This window comes from Centroberyx gerrardi, chromosome 13 (assembly GCF_048128805.1).
Source record: "Centroberyx gerrardi isolate f3 chromosome 13, fCenGer3.hap1.cur.20231027, whole genome shotgun sequence".
In the NCBI taxonomy this organism is placed as follows: domain Eukaryota; kingdom Metazoa; phylum Chordata; class Actinopteri; order Beryciformes; family Berycidae; genus Centroberyx; species Centroberyx gerrardi.
The window spans coordinates 28,768,235-28,784,130 of NC_136009.1; the positions used below are offsets into that span (position 1 = coordinate 28,768,235).

At 43.3% G+C, this 15,896-nt stretch overlaps 2 protein-coding genes across 4 annotated transcripts in view; both read right to left on the reverse strand.

Moving 5' to 3' along the window:
* Positions 1-4,206: 4,206 nt before the first annotated feature.
* The window catches only part of kcnq3 (potassium voltage-gated channel, KQT-like subfamily, member 3), a 123,762-nt gene continuing 112,072 nt past the window's right edge, over positions 4,207-15,896 (reverse strand). The window contains exons 10-16 of one of the 3 annotated variants that reach the window (XM_078287544.1): positions 11,528-11,730; positions 10,910-11,015; positions 6,997-7,128; positions 6,131-6,226; positions 5,634-5,718; positions 4,821-4,968; positions 4,207-4,670 (exon numbers count right to left, since the gene is read on the reverse strand). In XM_078287544.1, coding sequence (XP_078143670.1) covers positions 4,207-4,670; positions 4,821-4,968; positions 5,634-5,718; positions 6,131-6,226; positions 6,997-7,128; positions 10,910-11,015; positions 11,528-11,730 — 1,234 coding nt within the window. Of the gene's footprint in view, positions 4,969-5,633; positions 5,719-6,130; positions 6,227-6,996; positions 7,129-10,909; positions 11,016-11,527; positions 11,731-15,896 lie in introns of all 3 variants that reach the window. The other 2 variants (XM_078287543.1, XM_078287542.1) reach the window with 2 other exon arrangements.
* The window catches only part of ift57 (intraflagellar transport 57 homolog (Chlamydomonas)), a 248,494-nt gene continuing 245,558 nt past the window's right edge, over positions 12,961-15,896 (reverse strand). Inside the window, exon 12 of the transcript XR_013507108.1 lies at positions 12,961-13,078. The gene's annotated coding sequence lies outside the window, so the exon portion shown is untranslated. The remainder of the gene's footprint in view (positions 13,079-15,896) is intronic.

Sequence of the window (15,896 nt, forward strand, 5' to 3'; positions counted from 1 at the left end):
TGGACTGTTTCTGCTTCAGAGGCACGATGAATGAATGACTACAGGGATATCTTCATGTTTCTTAACGTATATTTCGTGTCAATTTGTGTCATAATGCATTTTGCAATATACCGTATTATTGCATGGGATTCAGTAATAGAAGTTAAGTACTAATTTCTGTAATACAATAAGTTAAATAGATAATGAGATAACTGTTTGGTTCACCTCGCTCGTATCACAGCTAGCTTACCTAGCTACAGCCTTGTCTCCGTGACAACATGCCTCCACTCCTGGTTCAAACTGTAGCTGCAAAAAATTCTTAGTGTTTGTTTTAACCTGCTTGGAGTGCCAGGTGGGTGGAGTTTGCCACATCAGATAGTGTCAGGTAAGTTTTCAATCACATACGCGTACAGTAAACTGATGTTTTTCTACCTAGCCTTGCTGCCATTCACTGCATTGTTCTATGTGGTAAACCCCAACCCAACCGGCTCCTAAGGCTGCGTTCACACCCAGCATGTTCTGATCGGTTTATCTGAACTCTGCAATGTTTCCTCCTTCAGTTCAGTTGGTTTGTCCAGGTGAGAACGATGACCTTTGAACTCTGGTGGCACCAAACAACGGCACCGAGAGTCTCGGTCCTCTAACAAGAGAACTGCGGTGCGGTTCGTTAATCCAACCGCCTACAGGAAACCACCCCGAAACCCAAGGGATTATGGGTAGATGGAGACGGATACGGTTCCTCATGCTTGGAAAGCCTAGCAGAACAAAATGAAGTCTGGACTGATGCCGTCTGAATCTCTAACCTGGCAGGATGACAGCAACAAAACTGTCCAATAAACGAGCTGCTTGTGAGTCATGTGACTTTTGTTTACAAACCCTGATTGGCTTGTAACTGGGCAGTGTGACTCTAAACAAACCAAATACAAAAATGCATCAAAGTCAACTTTTCCCCTGTGGTTCAGACCAGAAAAGCTGCAGGTGTGATCGCACCCTAAGCAGGCTAGAGTCTACCATAAAACCTTCTGCAGTTACGGTGTAAACCAGGTCTGGACGCCCCACATTAAAGTTTCCCTGACTTTGAAGGTGCCTTAACATGCTATAATTCTATTATATTTCATGTGTATAGATATAGTTTGTTGTCAGATGTTACATTCAGTATCAATGTCGTCCTAACTCTAAAGTAGTAAATGCTGTTTAGGCCTATATGTGATCATTTGTAAAGCTTTTCCTCTAAATTAAGTGGTGCTCAGGCTAGAATCATGTGTCTTTCTTTTTAAAAAAAAAGGGTTTAATGGTCGTTCACATCGCCAGCAACTTCAGAAAGCTGTCGACAGAGGAAACCTCGGCCAGTGTCGACCGCGGTTGCAGCCAATCGCGTACCGGCGTTGCTACGCGTCCCACCTGTCGCTGCAACCTGTGGTGTGGCTGCTAGCGGTGTGAACACAGTTTGTGGACAGTGATGGACATTCAAGTCGCTTGCAGTGCAGCAGTGAACAGTACAGTAATTTGTGTGTTGATCAGAAGTTTAGATCAGAAAGAAAAACCTGATCTGTTTTCTTTTAACCAGAGTCACGTTCAAGTCTCACTGCTTGGGCTGGGTGTTGATGGAAAGTAAAAGAGAGGAAATTATTTTTTACATATGATTTAGGCGACGTTCCCACTGCAGGCCCTCGTGCTCAATTGCAAATTGCTGCTCATATCTGATTTTTTTGGATGTCTGTAACCCAGATCTGATACCAATATGAACTGACAGCGATGTCAAAAAGCCGTGGGATGAGCAGAGTAACAATAAGAAAAGACGTTACATCCGTTTTTGTTTCGAACACATTTCAGTTTACGGTTCCTTCCAGTTTTGACTGAATTGAGGCATCAAGTCATGTGTTTGTCTTTCTTTCCATCGTTGTGTTTCAAGAAATTATGACAACTGTCTCAAATGACGAAGACTTAACTTTTCAAATGCTGATTTGAGCGTTCAAATACAAATCACATGTAGGTCGCATGGCTCTGGATCTGATTCTGCAGCACATATCCATGAACTCCAGATGGGAATTGAAAAAATGCGACTCCATGCAGCTTTTTGCTGTTCACACTGATGAGAAAAAATCAGATCTGAGTCACATGCGGGGGGAAAAATCTGATTTTGGAGACTTTGAGCTGCAGTGTGAACGCAGCCTTATACTTTTCAAAATGAAATCAGACTATACTGGATTCACTTTCTCAGTAAAAATTCCCATAGACTGAAATGTCATAACATTTAAGAACTTTTTGATACGTTCTGATGAGATTAAAAAAGTCAGTGCAGCACTGATGGGCTTCATTTCCACAACCCAGCCCCACCTGACCATGGCAAGACTCATCATGACTGTAACACTTCATCTATAGTTATGATGCTTTATTACAATGGCAAGTCTAGTTGTTTTGAACAGACGTGGGTCAAATAATATTTGCAAATACATTTATGGATTGTTTTAACCTCCAAAGGTGCCAGGTGGGCGGGGTTTGGCACACAGGACGGGCAATACGTATCAAAGAGTTTCACAATCACAACAAAGTGATTGGTTTAATATGTAAGTAGTTACACTGCAAAAAATGATATGTTGTCAAGTGACTTTAACTTGTGTCCAATCTTATTTCATGATATTTTTAGTCAAATTCTCTCACTGCTCTGGCAGATAATCTGCTGGTTTCAATAAATTTCACTTGATTCATGCCAATATGACTTCTTTCAAGAAATCATCATAAAACAATGAAGAAAATCTGGAAACAAGAAACTTTCTCCAAGACAATTTCACTTTTACCAAATAAATGTCCTGAAACAAATTACATTCTCCTGAAAAAAAGTGAAATTTGTTGAAACCGGTAAAATTATCTGCCAGTGCAGTAAAAAAATAAGCTTGATAAGTCAAGATAAACAACAACAAGATAAAATAACAGGTCTGTCAGTTTTTGCAGTGTAAGGACTGTGATTGCCGGTTAAATACAAACACAAAGTAATGTTTGTACCTACTATTTGACCCAGGTCCAGTAGAGCGATATAGTAAAACATTAAAAAGGTTTTATATTGAGAAATCTAGTTAGAATACCATTGGCACACTATTTTAGCCACTGTTTGCTTTGATGTTGTAATTCATGTTGTCTCCATGTAAATTCCAAGGACTGGTAAACTGACTCAACAGTCGCATCAGTAGCAAGACGCTCAGCGACCGTTATAAATTAAAGACTTCGTAGGTGTTTTATATCCCTGAATTCATGTGCCAGCAAAGCAGCCAAGATTTAGTGTTTCAAATTCTGTCGGGTGTCTTTGTTAAGTGTAAGTGGAAAGTTAGTATGCATAACTTGTGACATACAACCCAAAAGCACAGTGGTATGCAAAATTAAGAAATATACTGTGAAATATTAATGAGTCCATCTGACGACAAAGTTCTGGATAGAACAAATCCTCCAACAACTTACAACATGAGAACAGCAGAAAATGGTGAAACACAACGACCAGCAACCAACCAATGTGAGTCCCTCTCTCTTTCTCTCTCACACGCACACACACACACACACACACACGCACACACACTCGAACAACACGCAGCATACAAAACAATGAGACAGGAGACTTTTGGTTCCAATATCCACCTCCAACCATCCCCCCAAAATGGTGCATTATCATGCAAACCATGCAAAAACAATGAAAATGTATTCATATAAAAAAATAAGTGTTACAAAATGGCATAGCAATTATATGTATCCATTCAATCTCTTCTTCCGTTTCCTGATAATCCTGACCTCTGCAGTGTCTACACTAAAAATCGCATGCGTTACATGCAGTGCGGTTTGCTTTGCAGCGATAAAGCTTTTGGGTGTATATATGTATATTCATGTTTTTTATTTTAGCTAAATTTTTGCGAAGAGTGCGCTGTACAGAGTTTTACTATACAAACTGTCTGGTTTCTCTTTTTTTCTGTGTGTGTCGGGGCAGTCTGATGCCATGGCTCTCTGGGCGCCAGGCTGGTCAGGTGGGCGGCGGCGTAAAGCAACGTAGATACAGTCGAACGCCTCGTAGCATCTCTGTCTGCTCAGGCCGATTACACCCAGGTTCCCTCTGAATTGTGTAATTTCAGTCCAGAGGTTTGGGTTCGACCCAAATGGAACCGGGTTTAGAGGCGCGGGTTTGATTTAAGGGCTCAAATTCATGTAAAGTCGGAGTTTGTGTGTGGTCGGGCGGGAACGAGGCTCTCAGGGCGGCGTGTTCCACACCGTGTCGGCGAACCCCTCCCCCGTGGAGGAGAGCGGCATGGGCCCCCCGCTGGGCGTGAAGGGGTCCGTGTCCGTGTCCGTCTCCCCCTCGGCCAGGTAGGTGGGTCTGGGCCTGTCCCTCGTCCGGCCGGCCTCCCCGCTCGCCCCCCCGGCCCCCGCCGACAGCTCCTCGCCCTCCCGCTCCCCGGAGATGCTGAAGCCGCTGGGCGAGCGCTCCAGCTCCTCGTGGTTCACCGACAGCATGGAGAGCGGCGTGTCGCCGCCCCCCCGCCCCCCTGTGGTCCTGCCCGGCCCCACCGACAGGTGCTCCAGGTACTGCCCGTCCCCCGCCTGGTAGTCCTGCAGGGAGCTGATGGGCAACACCGTGGGACGCTCGGTGTAGGTGGGGATGGCGCCCGGCGGGTGGTGTCGGTGGAGTTGGTGATCTGGAGGTGCGTGGCTGCTCCCTGGAAGCCCCGCCCCCTCTCCTCCTCCTCCTCCTCTTCCTCCTCTGGCTGCGGCGCCGCTCGGCTCCTTGTGGTAGCTGTAGTAGGGGTTGAGCTTGCTGACAGGCACCTGGTACGACATGTGCGGGAACGCCTCGGCGTAGTTGAAGAAAACGCGGCGGATCTCGGTGCCCCCCGTCGGGTCGAGGGGCTCCATGGTCATGTGGGCGGCGCCGGCGGAGTCCACCTGCAGGTGCTCGGTGTGCTGGATGTGCATGTCCACCAGGAAGTCCAGCTTCTTCTCCATGTCCTCCACCTGCAGGACAGACGCATCACAACTGGATTATCTAGAGCGGTGTTTGATTTCACTTGCTTGCAGTAGCAGACGGGTGGGGTTTGCTGCATTCACATTGTTTCAGGTTCATTGCATCAGAAAAATATACAAAACTGACTTTGAAATACTTTCTTGTGACTGTCTAAACTCATTGCATTGCTCCTGTGTGGCAAACCCTACACACACTGAACTATATAAAACAAACCATGAATGGTATTTGCACATTGTCGCATGAAAACCTTGTATCTCCAAAATGTCAACTTTTGACACTCTCCAATGGGATTTAGGTTTACTTCTACTAAAATATCAGCTGACAAAATGCTGACACTCAACTTTATTATAAAGTCTATAGATACTCAGTATCTGGGTTAGGGTTAATGTTAGGGTTAGGTCAGGTTTAGGGTTACATGGGTTAGGGTTAGGGTTACAGAGATGAAGCAAATGACACTTTGTTGAACATCTACTTTTTGTCACCTGATAGTTGAGCATCAACATCATCAACATTGGACTGTCCAGACAAAATCTCACTCTTTGTGCGTCTGGATGAATAAATAAATGATCAAATCTATCAGAATTTACTTTTGGTGTCCTGACATTTCTCATGACCGAACCAAACATAACAGTAACTTTATGTTTTCAAGTCTCACCTGTCTCTCCACTCTGACAAATCTACCCATCATGCTTTGGTCTTCAGCATCTGGCATGGAGGCTTTGGCAAGGTAGGACTCATGTCTGGAACACAGGGACACTGAGTGGCTTTGGACTGCATATTTTATCATTATAGAATAAACAAAAAAATCACCTGGACACAGGAAATGCTTTGGAAGAAAGAGTGTTAATTATTATAGAATTTTTTTATGAATAATAATAGAATATGTTATGCAATAAATAACAACAACAATGCTAGTACTAATGCTAATAATAATAATAATAAGGAGAAGAATTCACACTAGTGTGACAATATTATAATTAGCATTGTTATTATGCTAATGCTAATACTAATGCTGATAAGAAGTAGAAGAATTCAAAGTAGTGTGACAATATTACTATTAGCATTATTATTTCAGCCAGTTTTGTATTATAGTAGTACTGCATAGTATTTTATTATGTTGATAGTGTGTTTCTGGGATCAGTGTGACAGTACCTGGGTGACTGATTGGGTGGATAGGCAAAGGGCGTTTTCTGAGTTTTCTTGTTTTTGGGGGTGAGGGGGGGTCCAGGGGCAAGAATCATGTCGATCCTGTAAAGAACGAGACAAACAAGGTCTTTACATCTGAGATATCACATGAGATTTGTCAATACTTGAGCAGAAAATTAAGCAGTGATGCGAAAAACATGATCAAATTAAACCATTGTAATTTTACTTGATATTTTATTGAAGTGTTTAGTCTATCTTAGTCTTCATTATTCTGACAACCAAAAGGCATTGACAGTTGAAAAAGGAAATATTATATTTAAACCAACTGATTTGGTTATAATAGTCTTCACCACCCTGCTGAGGGCTATGAGCCAAAACACATCAGTTTTCATAGAATAAATCTTTACTTTTTTTCCTCCATGACACGTTTGACGTAATGACGTATATCTAAAGGCCGAAATACAATTTCAAAACAAAAGAAAGCCGAGGACGGAGGATGGATAAAGATTCCAGAGGTTTTCTTGCCAACCAAGGATGCATTGGATGAAGACTTGGTGAGACTGATGAGAACAAATTGGAAGCCCCAAGATTGAGAATGAAACGACACAACACTTCTAAACAGCCCTATAGTCTATAGTCCAGAGCCGGCTGGATCAGCTGGGATAATGAACAGCTGTAACACACAGTCCATCTCAAACTGTCGAGATGTTCTCTGTTCTCACGTTCTTGAGAAGTTCGTTCTCTCCATGACAACTTGGGAAGAACCTTCTCCAAAAGGAAAACAAGAATCAACTTGGCGTTCTTGGATTTTGATAATCACCTTCTAACTCAGGTGTGCAAAAGACTTCCTGGTCCTTAGCGTCCCTGCTTACCTTGTCTGGAGGTATTTGATTCTGCAGAGCATGTCCAGGTGGCCAGCAGAGTACTGCTCGATCACGTCCTTGACATCGTAAGGCCTCAGAGTTTCCTTAAACCGCTTCTTGTTCAGGAGGAATTTCATGATCCTGTGAGACAGAGGACTTAGATTCAACACTTTGGCCATTAAAGTGAGAGAATCAGGAGTGAAATAATCAGAATCACTACTTCGCCAAGTCCAATGCATGAATAGGAATTTGTCTTGGTGACACTGGTGAAGGGACATATTGACAACTTAAGAGTTTCACAGTCCACAGGCAACTGACACACCTGGTACAAAGACAACAGGACCTCATGTAGGGCAGAAAGGGCAGACTATACTTATGACTCTACAAATACAAAATCAAACTTCCCATCACTTTGAGCATTCTGGCTACATGACATACATTATTGGTTGAAAAACAAATACATTTTGACATCATTAGAGACGATGAATTTGAGGGTTTAAAGGAGATGTTTTTGACAGAAAGGATAAACTCAACAGGTAGTGAAAGGCTGGAAAATTGAACAAAATGAAACACCAATATCAGAGGTCAGTGAACGATCAGAATCACATCATTCACAAAGTGCGATAAATATACAGGAACCTGTATGTCAAAAATGTTTAATGCCAAGTAAAAAAGATCAGTCTTTAATGGATAAAGGATTGCACTTGTTTATCCCTATGGACCTGCTGCCCATTGAAGGAAGCACCCTGCTGTTTTATTTCCTTTTCAACCTTTACTTATCCTGGTAAATGACTGAACTTTTCCAGCAACACCCTGCTTCACCTTCATACAGTTCCAACACATTCCCACCTGGGAGCTGACCAGTACAACCAGTCTTTCACTAAGCAGCTCCACTGGAGCAGATTAGTAAAAGACTGCAGGATAAATTGCCTTGTTCACCTCAACAGAGGTGCTCAGTGACATGACGGTTTCTCATTTACCCCACACAGGTATTTTTTCCAGTCACAAACCAACTTCACTAAACTCTAGGTCAGGGCTATTCAATTGTGTGCCATGGAGGGTTTTCATTCCAACCAAAGACTACAGCAGGTGATTTCACTGATTAGTTCCTCCTCTCTGGTTGAAGTTGTGCCAATCAGTGAAATCACCTGGAGCACTGGGTCCATTTGTAATTACCACCAGTTTACACTGAAACTGGCCTGGGTAGGCGGAGTCAGCACTTGATATTAAAACAGGCTACGCCTGATTTATCTTATCATGCTTTTCTATTCTTGTGCCAACATGTTTTGTGTTTACACCGCGCATAGCTGCTGAAGTAAGGATTTTTGGTTGTAAAATATGCAAGCAACACCCACCGGGTGCCTTTTGCACTTGATTTTAGCGGCGAACTCCGTCTACGTCAAGCCCGAGCACCCCGCCGTGAATACCAAGTGCAGCCAGCTCTTTCCCACCACCTCAGTTTATCCTGTTGTTTGAGTGCAACCTTCCTTTTTTCCCCCCACAAAAATCTCACACAGAGAATGGGCTTGATGACAGCTTGTAAAATGTTAAAGTGGTTGGTTTAGGTGCATCAAAAGTCAGACAACAAGGGGCCAGATGACTAACTTGAGTGTGAAAACCTGGCCAGACTTTAGGCATTTAGCTGATGTTACCCAGAGTGACTTGTAATGAGCTGGTGGGGGTTCAGGGTCTTGCTCAAGGACACATGGCTGTTGCAGGGATCAAACCTGAAACCCCTCAGTTACACTAAAGTCCCTCTAACCACCAGGCCGCCCTGCCGCTCGCCAGGCTGCGTCTTTTGTCCCTCTCAACACAGAAACCCACTTTCAGCCGACTTGAACTCGACACTTCCCATAGTGAGCGGGTGCTGGAGCGGCAACGAGTCCTGTCCTGAAACTAAAACCCTGCAGGACTGGGCGTCCCATTCACATCCATTCACCCCCAAAATAATAGCGTGGAAGGAAGCAACACTTTCACAGGGTTAATCACTCATCTCATAGGCCCTCATGCTAGATTGAGTTCCTGCATTATGTCAAGGGTGTGGCATATAGATTTACCGGCACGCTGTCAGCATGTGTAGCTTCAGAGTTTCTGTTCCCAGTCTCTGGTTTCCATCGTCTCTCTCACAGCAACATGCTTCTGCAGTAACCATCCATTGGTGATAATATCTATGGTAGGGAGTTTACCATTTTTACAGTGTTGCACCAAATCCTGATACTTTTTCAATTTCAAAATAGCAGAATAAATGTCTTCCCAGTCAATTGACGAGTCATCCAAACTAGGTCCATTTTGGTCAATTTTTTTCTGTGTATATATTCTCAATCCTGAAAGAATTAGGAAAGTTTAAGAAACAGCTCCCACAAACAGTTTCAACTATAACCTAGATACAGTGGTCTAATGGTGTATTTTCCACTTTTTATCGTCCAACTTGCAGATAGATTACTGAGAGAAACCACTTTCCAAGTTCCCATAAGATTCCAGCCAACTAACTAATTTAGCGGGGCTCATTTCAAGTTCATGCGGTCCAAACATTTAACTTTTTACTGTTGTTCCTGTGCTGTATGTTGAATCAACTGTGTTGGGTGGCAGGAGGCTAAAGGTTAGAGAAGGGTTTGTGACTGAAAGATTGCCAGTTCAATCTGGGATTATATCTTCCTTAGTAACTGCTGTTGAAACAGAGCGCCCTTGAGCAAGGCGCTTCACCCCCAACTGCTGCAGTGTTCTGGCCGCTTTACAACATTTCCACCGGCTTTCCGCCACCACAGTTTTTGAAAGGTTGCTGTTTACAGAGTGATCGTGAAGAACGAAGTCCGTTAGCAAGTTCAGTTTCTGAAAAAATGCCTAAATCATAAAGTGAAAAAGTGTCACGGTAGAGTTTAGGTTTTGGGGCGGCTCTCCAGCCACAACCAACATTCCTTGAGGCACTGAAACGGGCGATACAGCCTGGATGGATCACATGACAATGATACACTTGAGATCACATGACAATCACACAAAAGCCCCGTTTACCCCATCCACACTATAACACAAAACCGGCATTTTCAAATTTATCCACTTGGGAGAGCGTTTTCGGAAAGCTCCGTTTTCGGTGGTCGAAAATGCCGGCTTGGTGTGGATGGAAAGCCAAAATGGAGGAATAAAGATTTTCAAATGTATCTGGATTAGTGTGGACTAGACCTGTATTAATGTGAAGCAGGGCAGGGCTGAAAAAGAGCATGCATGCTCAAAGAAGCACCAACATCCACAAAGTGTATATTTCAAGTTCAGCAGCTCTCTTAATCAGTCCCTCCAGGAAATTGCAATTTTGCGATCGCAATAATTAACGCAAATTCAAGAAATCTCCGCAATATTTGCGAGAGCTTGCAGTTTTGCAAAATTGCCGCAACTTTTCCGCATGAAATGGCCAAATCAACAGACCGCTTGTGATTTGGACCAATTGTCGCATTTCGTGTCGTGGTAACTTACGTCATCGCAGCGCGCATTCAGGTGGAAGATGAACAAAGCTCACCTGCCAACAAAAATTACTGTCGTAGACCGTGCAAAACAAAACAAAAGCAGCAAGAATCGAGGTGAGTGCAAAATTCAAGCTCTTCGAAGAGTTAATAGCTTAAACGGAGAGTTGGAGAGAATAGGGGGAGGCTGTGTGTGTGTGTGTGTGTGCATGTGTGTGTGTGTGTGTGTGTGTGTGTGTGTGAGTGAGAGAGAGAGAAAGAAAACTTTTTTTTTTTCTCTTTGCTCTCATTTTTTTTCCAATTCCCACAATTTTACCGCAAAAAGAGCACATAAAACCTCACAAATTGTGTCGCAATTTTTGAGAAAAGCTGCAAAAAAATCAAGCATTTTTGGCCGCAATAATCACAAAAAAACTCAGCGAAATCCTGGTGGGACTGACTAATGGGCTGCCGGCCCTAAAGCCACTGACCTGACGGCCCTGATGACCAGTTTCAGAGTCGGGATCATCTCCTCCAGGAGGATGTCCGGGGGGAAACCCCTGTCCTCTAAGGCTGGATCTGCCAGCGCTCCAGCATCTGTCAGGAGAAAACACTGATGTAAGAATCTCTCATTACAAACCATCCAAACATGGAGTTGGATCCTACACTCTCGCAAAGCATGTGTCATTTTCAATAGGAACATACGCTCTTCACATAAATGTGTGGTGTCCCCAAACGAGACACACAGATGTGTTGAAGATGACACACAAAGCAGATTCTGACTATATATAAAAAACTAGTCCTGCTGCTGAATTGTTTTTAAGTGAATCTCTTTCTTTATGTTCATTAAACCTTTCAGTAAGTGGAAATCAGTCAGAGGAAACTTATGCTGATGACTGAAGAGAATAATACATTTACCAATAATTGTAAATGGGCGAAAAAAAAGTAAAGCCACACAACCCAAGGTACTGCCAAAGTTCAAAGTTAGTGTGACCGCATGTTTTCTTTGATGATTGTTTCATTTGATATGAGGATAACCGCCTCCAAATTAAGCATTACAGGACAACTCGGCCTCAGAGAGAGTCGTGGTGTTTTCTGACCCTCCGTACCTTCGGAGCTCTGGCGGAGTGTGTAGGCCTTCATGCGGAAGGCGGTGCGGAAGCGTTCCCGGTTACTGAAGCCGGCGGGTTTGGGCTCCTTGGACGGGCTTTCCTCGATGGAGTCGGGGTTTCCCGCGGTCATCTTCCTGCCCGTCCCGGCCAGCGGCCGCGTGTTGGGAAGGCGAACGCGCTCGAGTAAACTCAGTTTTTGGCTGAAGTGGGAAAGAGAGGGAAGACAGGATGTGATTTGAACTGCATGCAGGTCTAGAGTGATGCTAGCAGAATGATGAGTGGGTACGGATGTGTCTGCACATGCTCATCAATTAGCTGTTGAGTATTTCTCTGAAATAAAGGTTACTGTTTCATCAAGACTAGACCTGAGCTGATATGAAGATTTCATAGTACGATTATTTTGGTCAAAATTATCTCAATATATAATATTATCCCGATAATTATTAATAAGATGAAAACCTTAAATATGTAATATGTAAACAAAAAAAATGTATGTAAAATATTTGACTTTTTTCTTAAGAAACAAAAGTATAAAATGCTGGTTTAGGTCATAAAAACTGTACAGGTGTTTTTAAACGTAACATAAAAATCCATCCAACAGCATCTAGTATTTTTAGAGGGCTTCCAACAAGTCGCTGCTTATCGCGGTGCTCACAGTAATAAAAATTGGGCCGGTGTCATCATCGTTATTGTTTTTTAATGCGATATATAGTAATACTGGGTATTGTCCCATCCCTAATCAATACTCTGGTGTGTGTACAGCTGTAGATCTTAGAGGTGATGTCAATGAGCGTAAACGCTGCAGATTTGCCGTGAGCTTACAGTCACTCATCGACCGACTTGTTTCTTTTAAAATGCTTAACTTAAGTTTTATCATGCGACTAGAAATGTACAGGTGAATGACATGTTTCACAACGCTGCTTCAGAGGTGTGACCAAGTCGACTTTGCTGGAGTCCCAAGTCTCAAGTCAAGTCCCAAGTCTAAATACAACCGTTTACAACCATTAACTCCTGTACCAGATCTCAGGACTGGCTAACAGATGTAGTCCCAAGTCAGTCTCAAGTCTCAAGTCAAGTCTCAAGTCAGTCCCAAGTCTAAATGTAGAACAGCAAGTCAAGTCAGAACAAATCAAGAGTCCAGTATCAATTTAATATCTTAAAGAAAACTAAATATCTAGGACTTTTCAATGCAATATGGTTTTAATAGGATAAAAACTTGGTAAGAGCATCATGAGTTTGATTTCTATAATCAGTTTCAACTTCAATAAATTCAATCATTCCATACAAATTCAGAAAACAGAATTTAAATTCAGTCGTCCGCTGGAACAAATCTCATCACTTTCAATCTAAGTCATTTACACAAACACAAGATCTCAAGTCAAGACTTTAGAAACCTTTTCAAGTCATCAAAGTACAAGTCAGAGTCAAGTCCCAAGTCACCAGAACCCAAGTCAAGTCAAGTCTCAAGTCTTCTCTTCATGCAGCAAGTCGAGTCTCAAGCGATTAAAACTGGGACTCGAGTCCAAGTCATGTGACTCGAGTCTCCACCTCTGCTGCTCCATACTGCTTGAAGCATTTTGTTTGCTGTATGGCTTTACGTGCATGAAGTTTAAGGCAAACCTACAGTTTCTTAGGATGTTTTGTGTTGTCTTACTCCAAAAAATAATAAAGGACTGTCCCTCTTCTCGGCCCTTTCCTCTAACAGAGGAGTTAAAGTCTTCACAGTCTGCTGCCTCACAGTAACGATGCTACCGCCCCGGCGTAAGGAAGCCTCAAAGCACTGCGAGGAGATTGGTCTCCTTTATTGTCCAGCGGCTGACAATATTTGGCAGCACAAAGAGAGAGCGCTCCCTGAGTAAAATAAGACTCCTGTGTGCCTTGGAGGAGGGAGAGAGGCGGGGTAATTGGAGCCGACAACGGCCCGAACAAGGCCTCTGAAACGTGGAGCGTTCTCGGCGACTTTGCTCCCACAGCGGACAGACAATATGCTCCTCTATGTGGCCTCGGGGCAGAATAGGGCCGGCAGATTACGGCGCTGAGAGGCCGGAGAATAGGAAGCTTTAAGGGAAGAGAGAATCTCTTTCTGACCGCTCCTCCGGCCGAATAAAGACGGGAAAATTAGACGTGATTATCCTGCGGCTCTCGGTTTAAACGAGGCAACACAACAGAGAGGGGAAAAAAACAAAAAAAATTGCTCCTTAACTCCCACAGCTCTGCCTTCCCAAGACACACACACACACACACACACACACACACACACAGCTTACTATACTTGTGAGGACCTGCCATTGCCAACATTCATTCCTCAACCTCTTACCCTAACCTTAATCCTCACCGCTGCATGCCTTATCTTAACCCTTACCCCCCACCAAAACATGATCCTAATTCTAACCTTAACCCTAATCCCAAATCCTAATCCTAAAGTAACCTAACTTTAATCCCCACCCAAACCTAATCCCTAATATCTTAACCCTAAACCCAAATCCTAATCCTAAACTAACCCTTTGTAGAAGTGAGGACTGATCAAACTGACCTCACTTTGTGAAAAATGTCCTCACTCCGCAGGTCTAGAACTCAAACTGGTTCTCACAAGGATAGCAAAACACACACACACACACACACACACACACACACGCACAATCGACTCTCAGTTATGATGTAATTTTCTCTCTCCATTGTGCCGAACAGACAACACTGGAAAAATAAAACTGGAGATAAAGGGTCCAATATCGCACGGTGCAGTGTTGTGGAAATCAAAGCTGATTGGCTGTTGGTTTTGGGAAATACCCCCCCCACACACACCACACACACACACACACACACCCCTACATACTGTAGGTTGTTATCGCTCTGGTTGGACATCAGTGCTGAAAGCCTGGCGGTCGTCCAGCTGCTGCTCTGAGCCAACAAGATAATGTCAGCCGACTAATTTCCCACCATGTGATCGTATGAGTGCACCAGGAACCAGCTCTCTCTCTCTCTCTCTCTCTCTCTCTCTTCTCCTCTCTCTCTCTCTCTCTCGACCTCTTCTCTCTCTCTCTCTACCTCTCCCTCTCTCTCTCTCTCTGTCTTTTTCTCTTTTTTCTCCCACCCTCTCTTTCCCTTTCTTTTTCTCTCTCTCTCTCTCTCTCTCTCCTCTCTCTCTCTCTCTCCTCTCTCTCTCTCTCCTCTCTCTCTCTCTCTCTCTACCTCTCTCTCTCTCTCTCTCTAACCTCTCCCTCTCTCTCGCTCTGTCTTTTTCTCTTTTTTCTCCCACCCTCTCTTTCCTTTCTTTTTTCTCTCTCCTCTCTCTCTCTCTCTCTCTCTCTCTTCTCTTCTCTCTTCTCTCTCTCCTCTCTCTCTCTCTCTCTCTCTCTCTCTAGTTTTTTTCTCGCTCCATGTCTTTTTCTCATTTCTCCTTTTTCTCCCACCCTCTCTCTCTCTCTCTCTGTCTACCTCTCTTTCTATCTTTCTTGTTCTCTCTCGCTCTGTCTTTTTCCTCATTTCTCCACCCTCTCTCTTTCCCTTCTCTTTTCGCTCTGTTTCTCTCTCTCTACCTCTCCGTCTCTCTTTCTTGTTTCTCTCACTCTATGCCTTTCTCTCATCTCTCTCCTTTCTTTCTCTCTCTCTCTCTCTCTCTCTCTCTCTCTCTCTCTCTCTCTCTCTCTCTCTCTCTCTCTCTCTCTCTCTCTCTCTCTCTCTCTCTCACCCTCTCTCTCGCTCTCTTTTTCCTTCTCAATTCCATTCAATTCAGTTAAATTCAATGTGCTTTATTGGCATGAAAGTTGCCAAAGCATCAATATACTTTATATAAACTTTATATAATATTTCCTGCCCTGTGGCCAAGTGTCCTTCTCTCTCCCCCTCTTTTTCTGTTTCTCTCCCTCTCTTCTCCTTCCTTTTCTTTGTCATTCTCTCTCTATCTTGTCTCTTTCTGTTGCTATTTTCGCTCACTATCTCGCCTCCTCTGTCTCTCTCCATCTTCTCTTTTTCTCCTCTTTGTCACTCTCTCTTTCTCTCACTCTCTCTCTCTGTCCCTCTCTTGTGCTCTCTCTCCTCTTTTTATCTTCTCTCTCCCTCTGTTTCTTTCTCTCACATTTTCTCTCTCCTTCCGTCTCTCTCCTTTTTTTCTCCTATTTCTCTCTGTCTGTCCTTCCATTCCCTTTCTTCTCCTTCCTCCCTCTCTGTGTCGCTCAAATGCTTTATTGGCATGAATGACAGTCCGTGTATATACATAAAAAATACATTAAAAAAAAAAATATATATATATATATAAAAGATACATAAAAGAATGTTATATGAACAACAACAATATAATTTTGAGTAAAATAATTACATATTCAGTGAAAAATGTGTTTATGCAGAATTAATAAAATACAAAAGAACA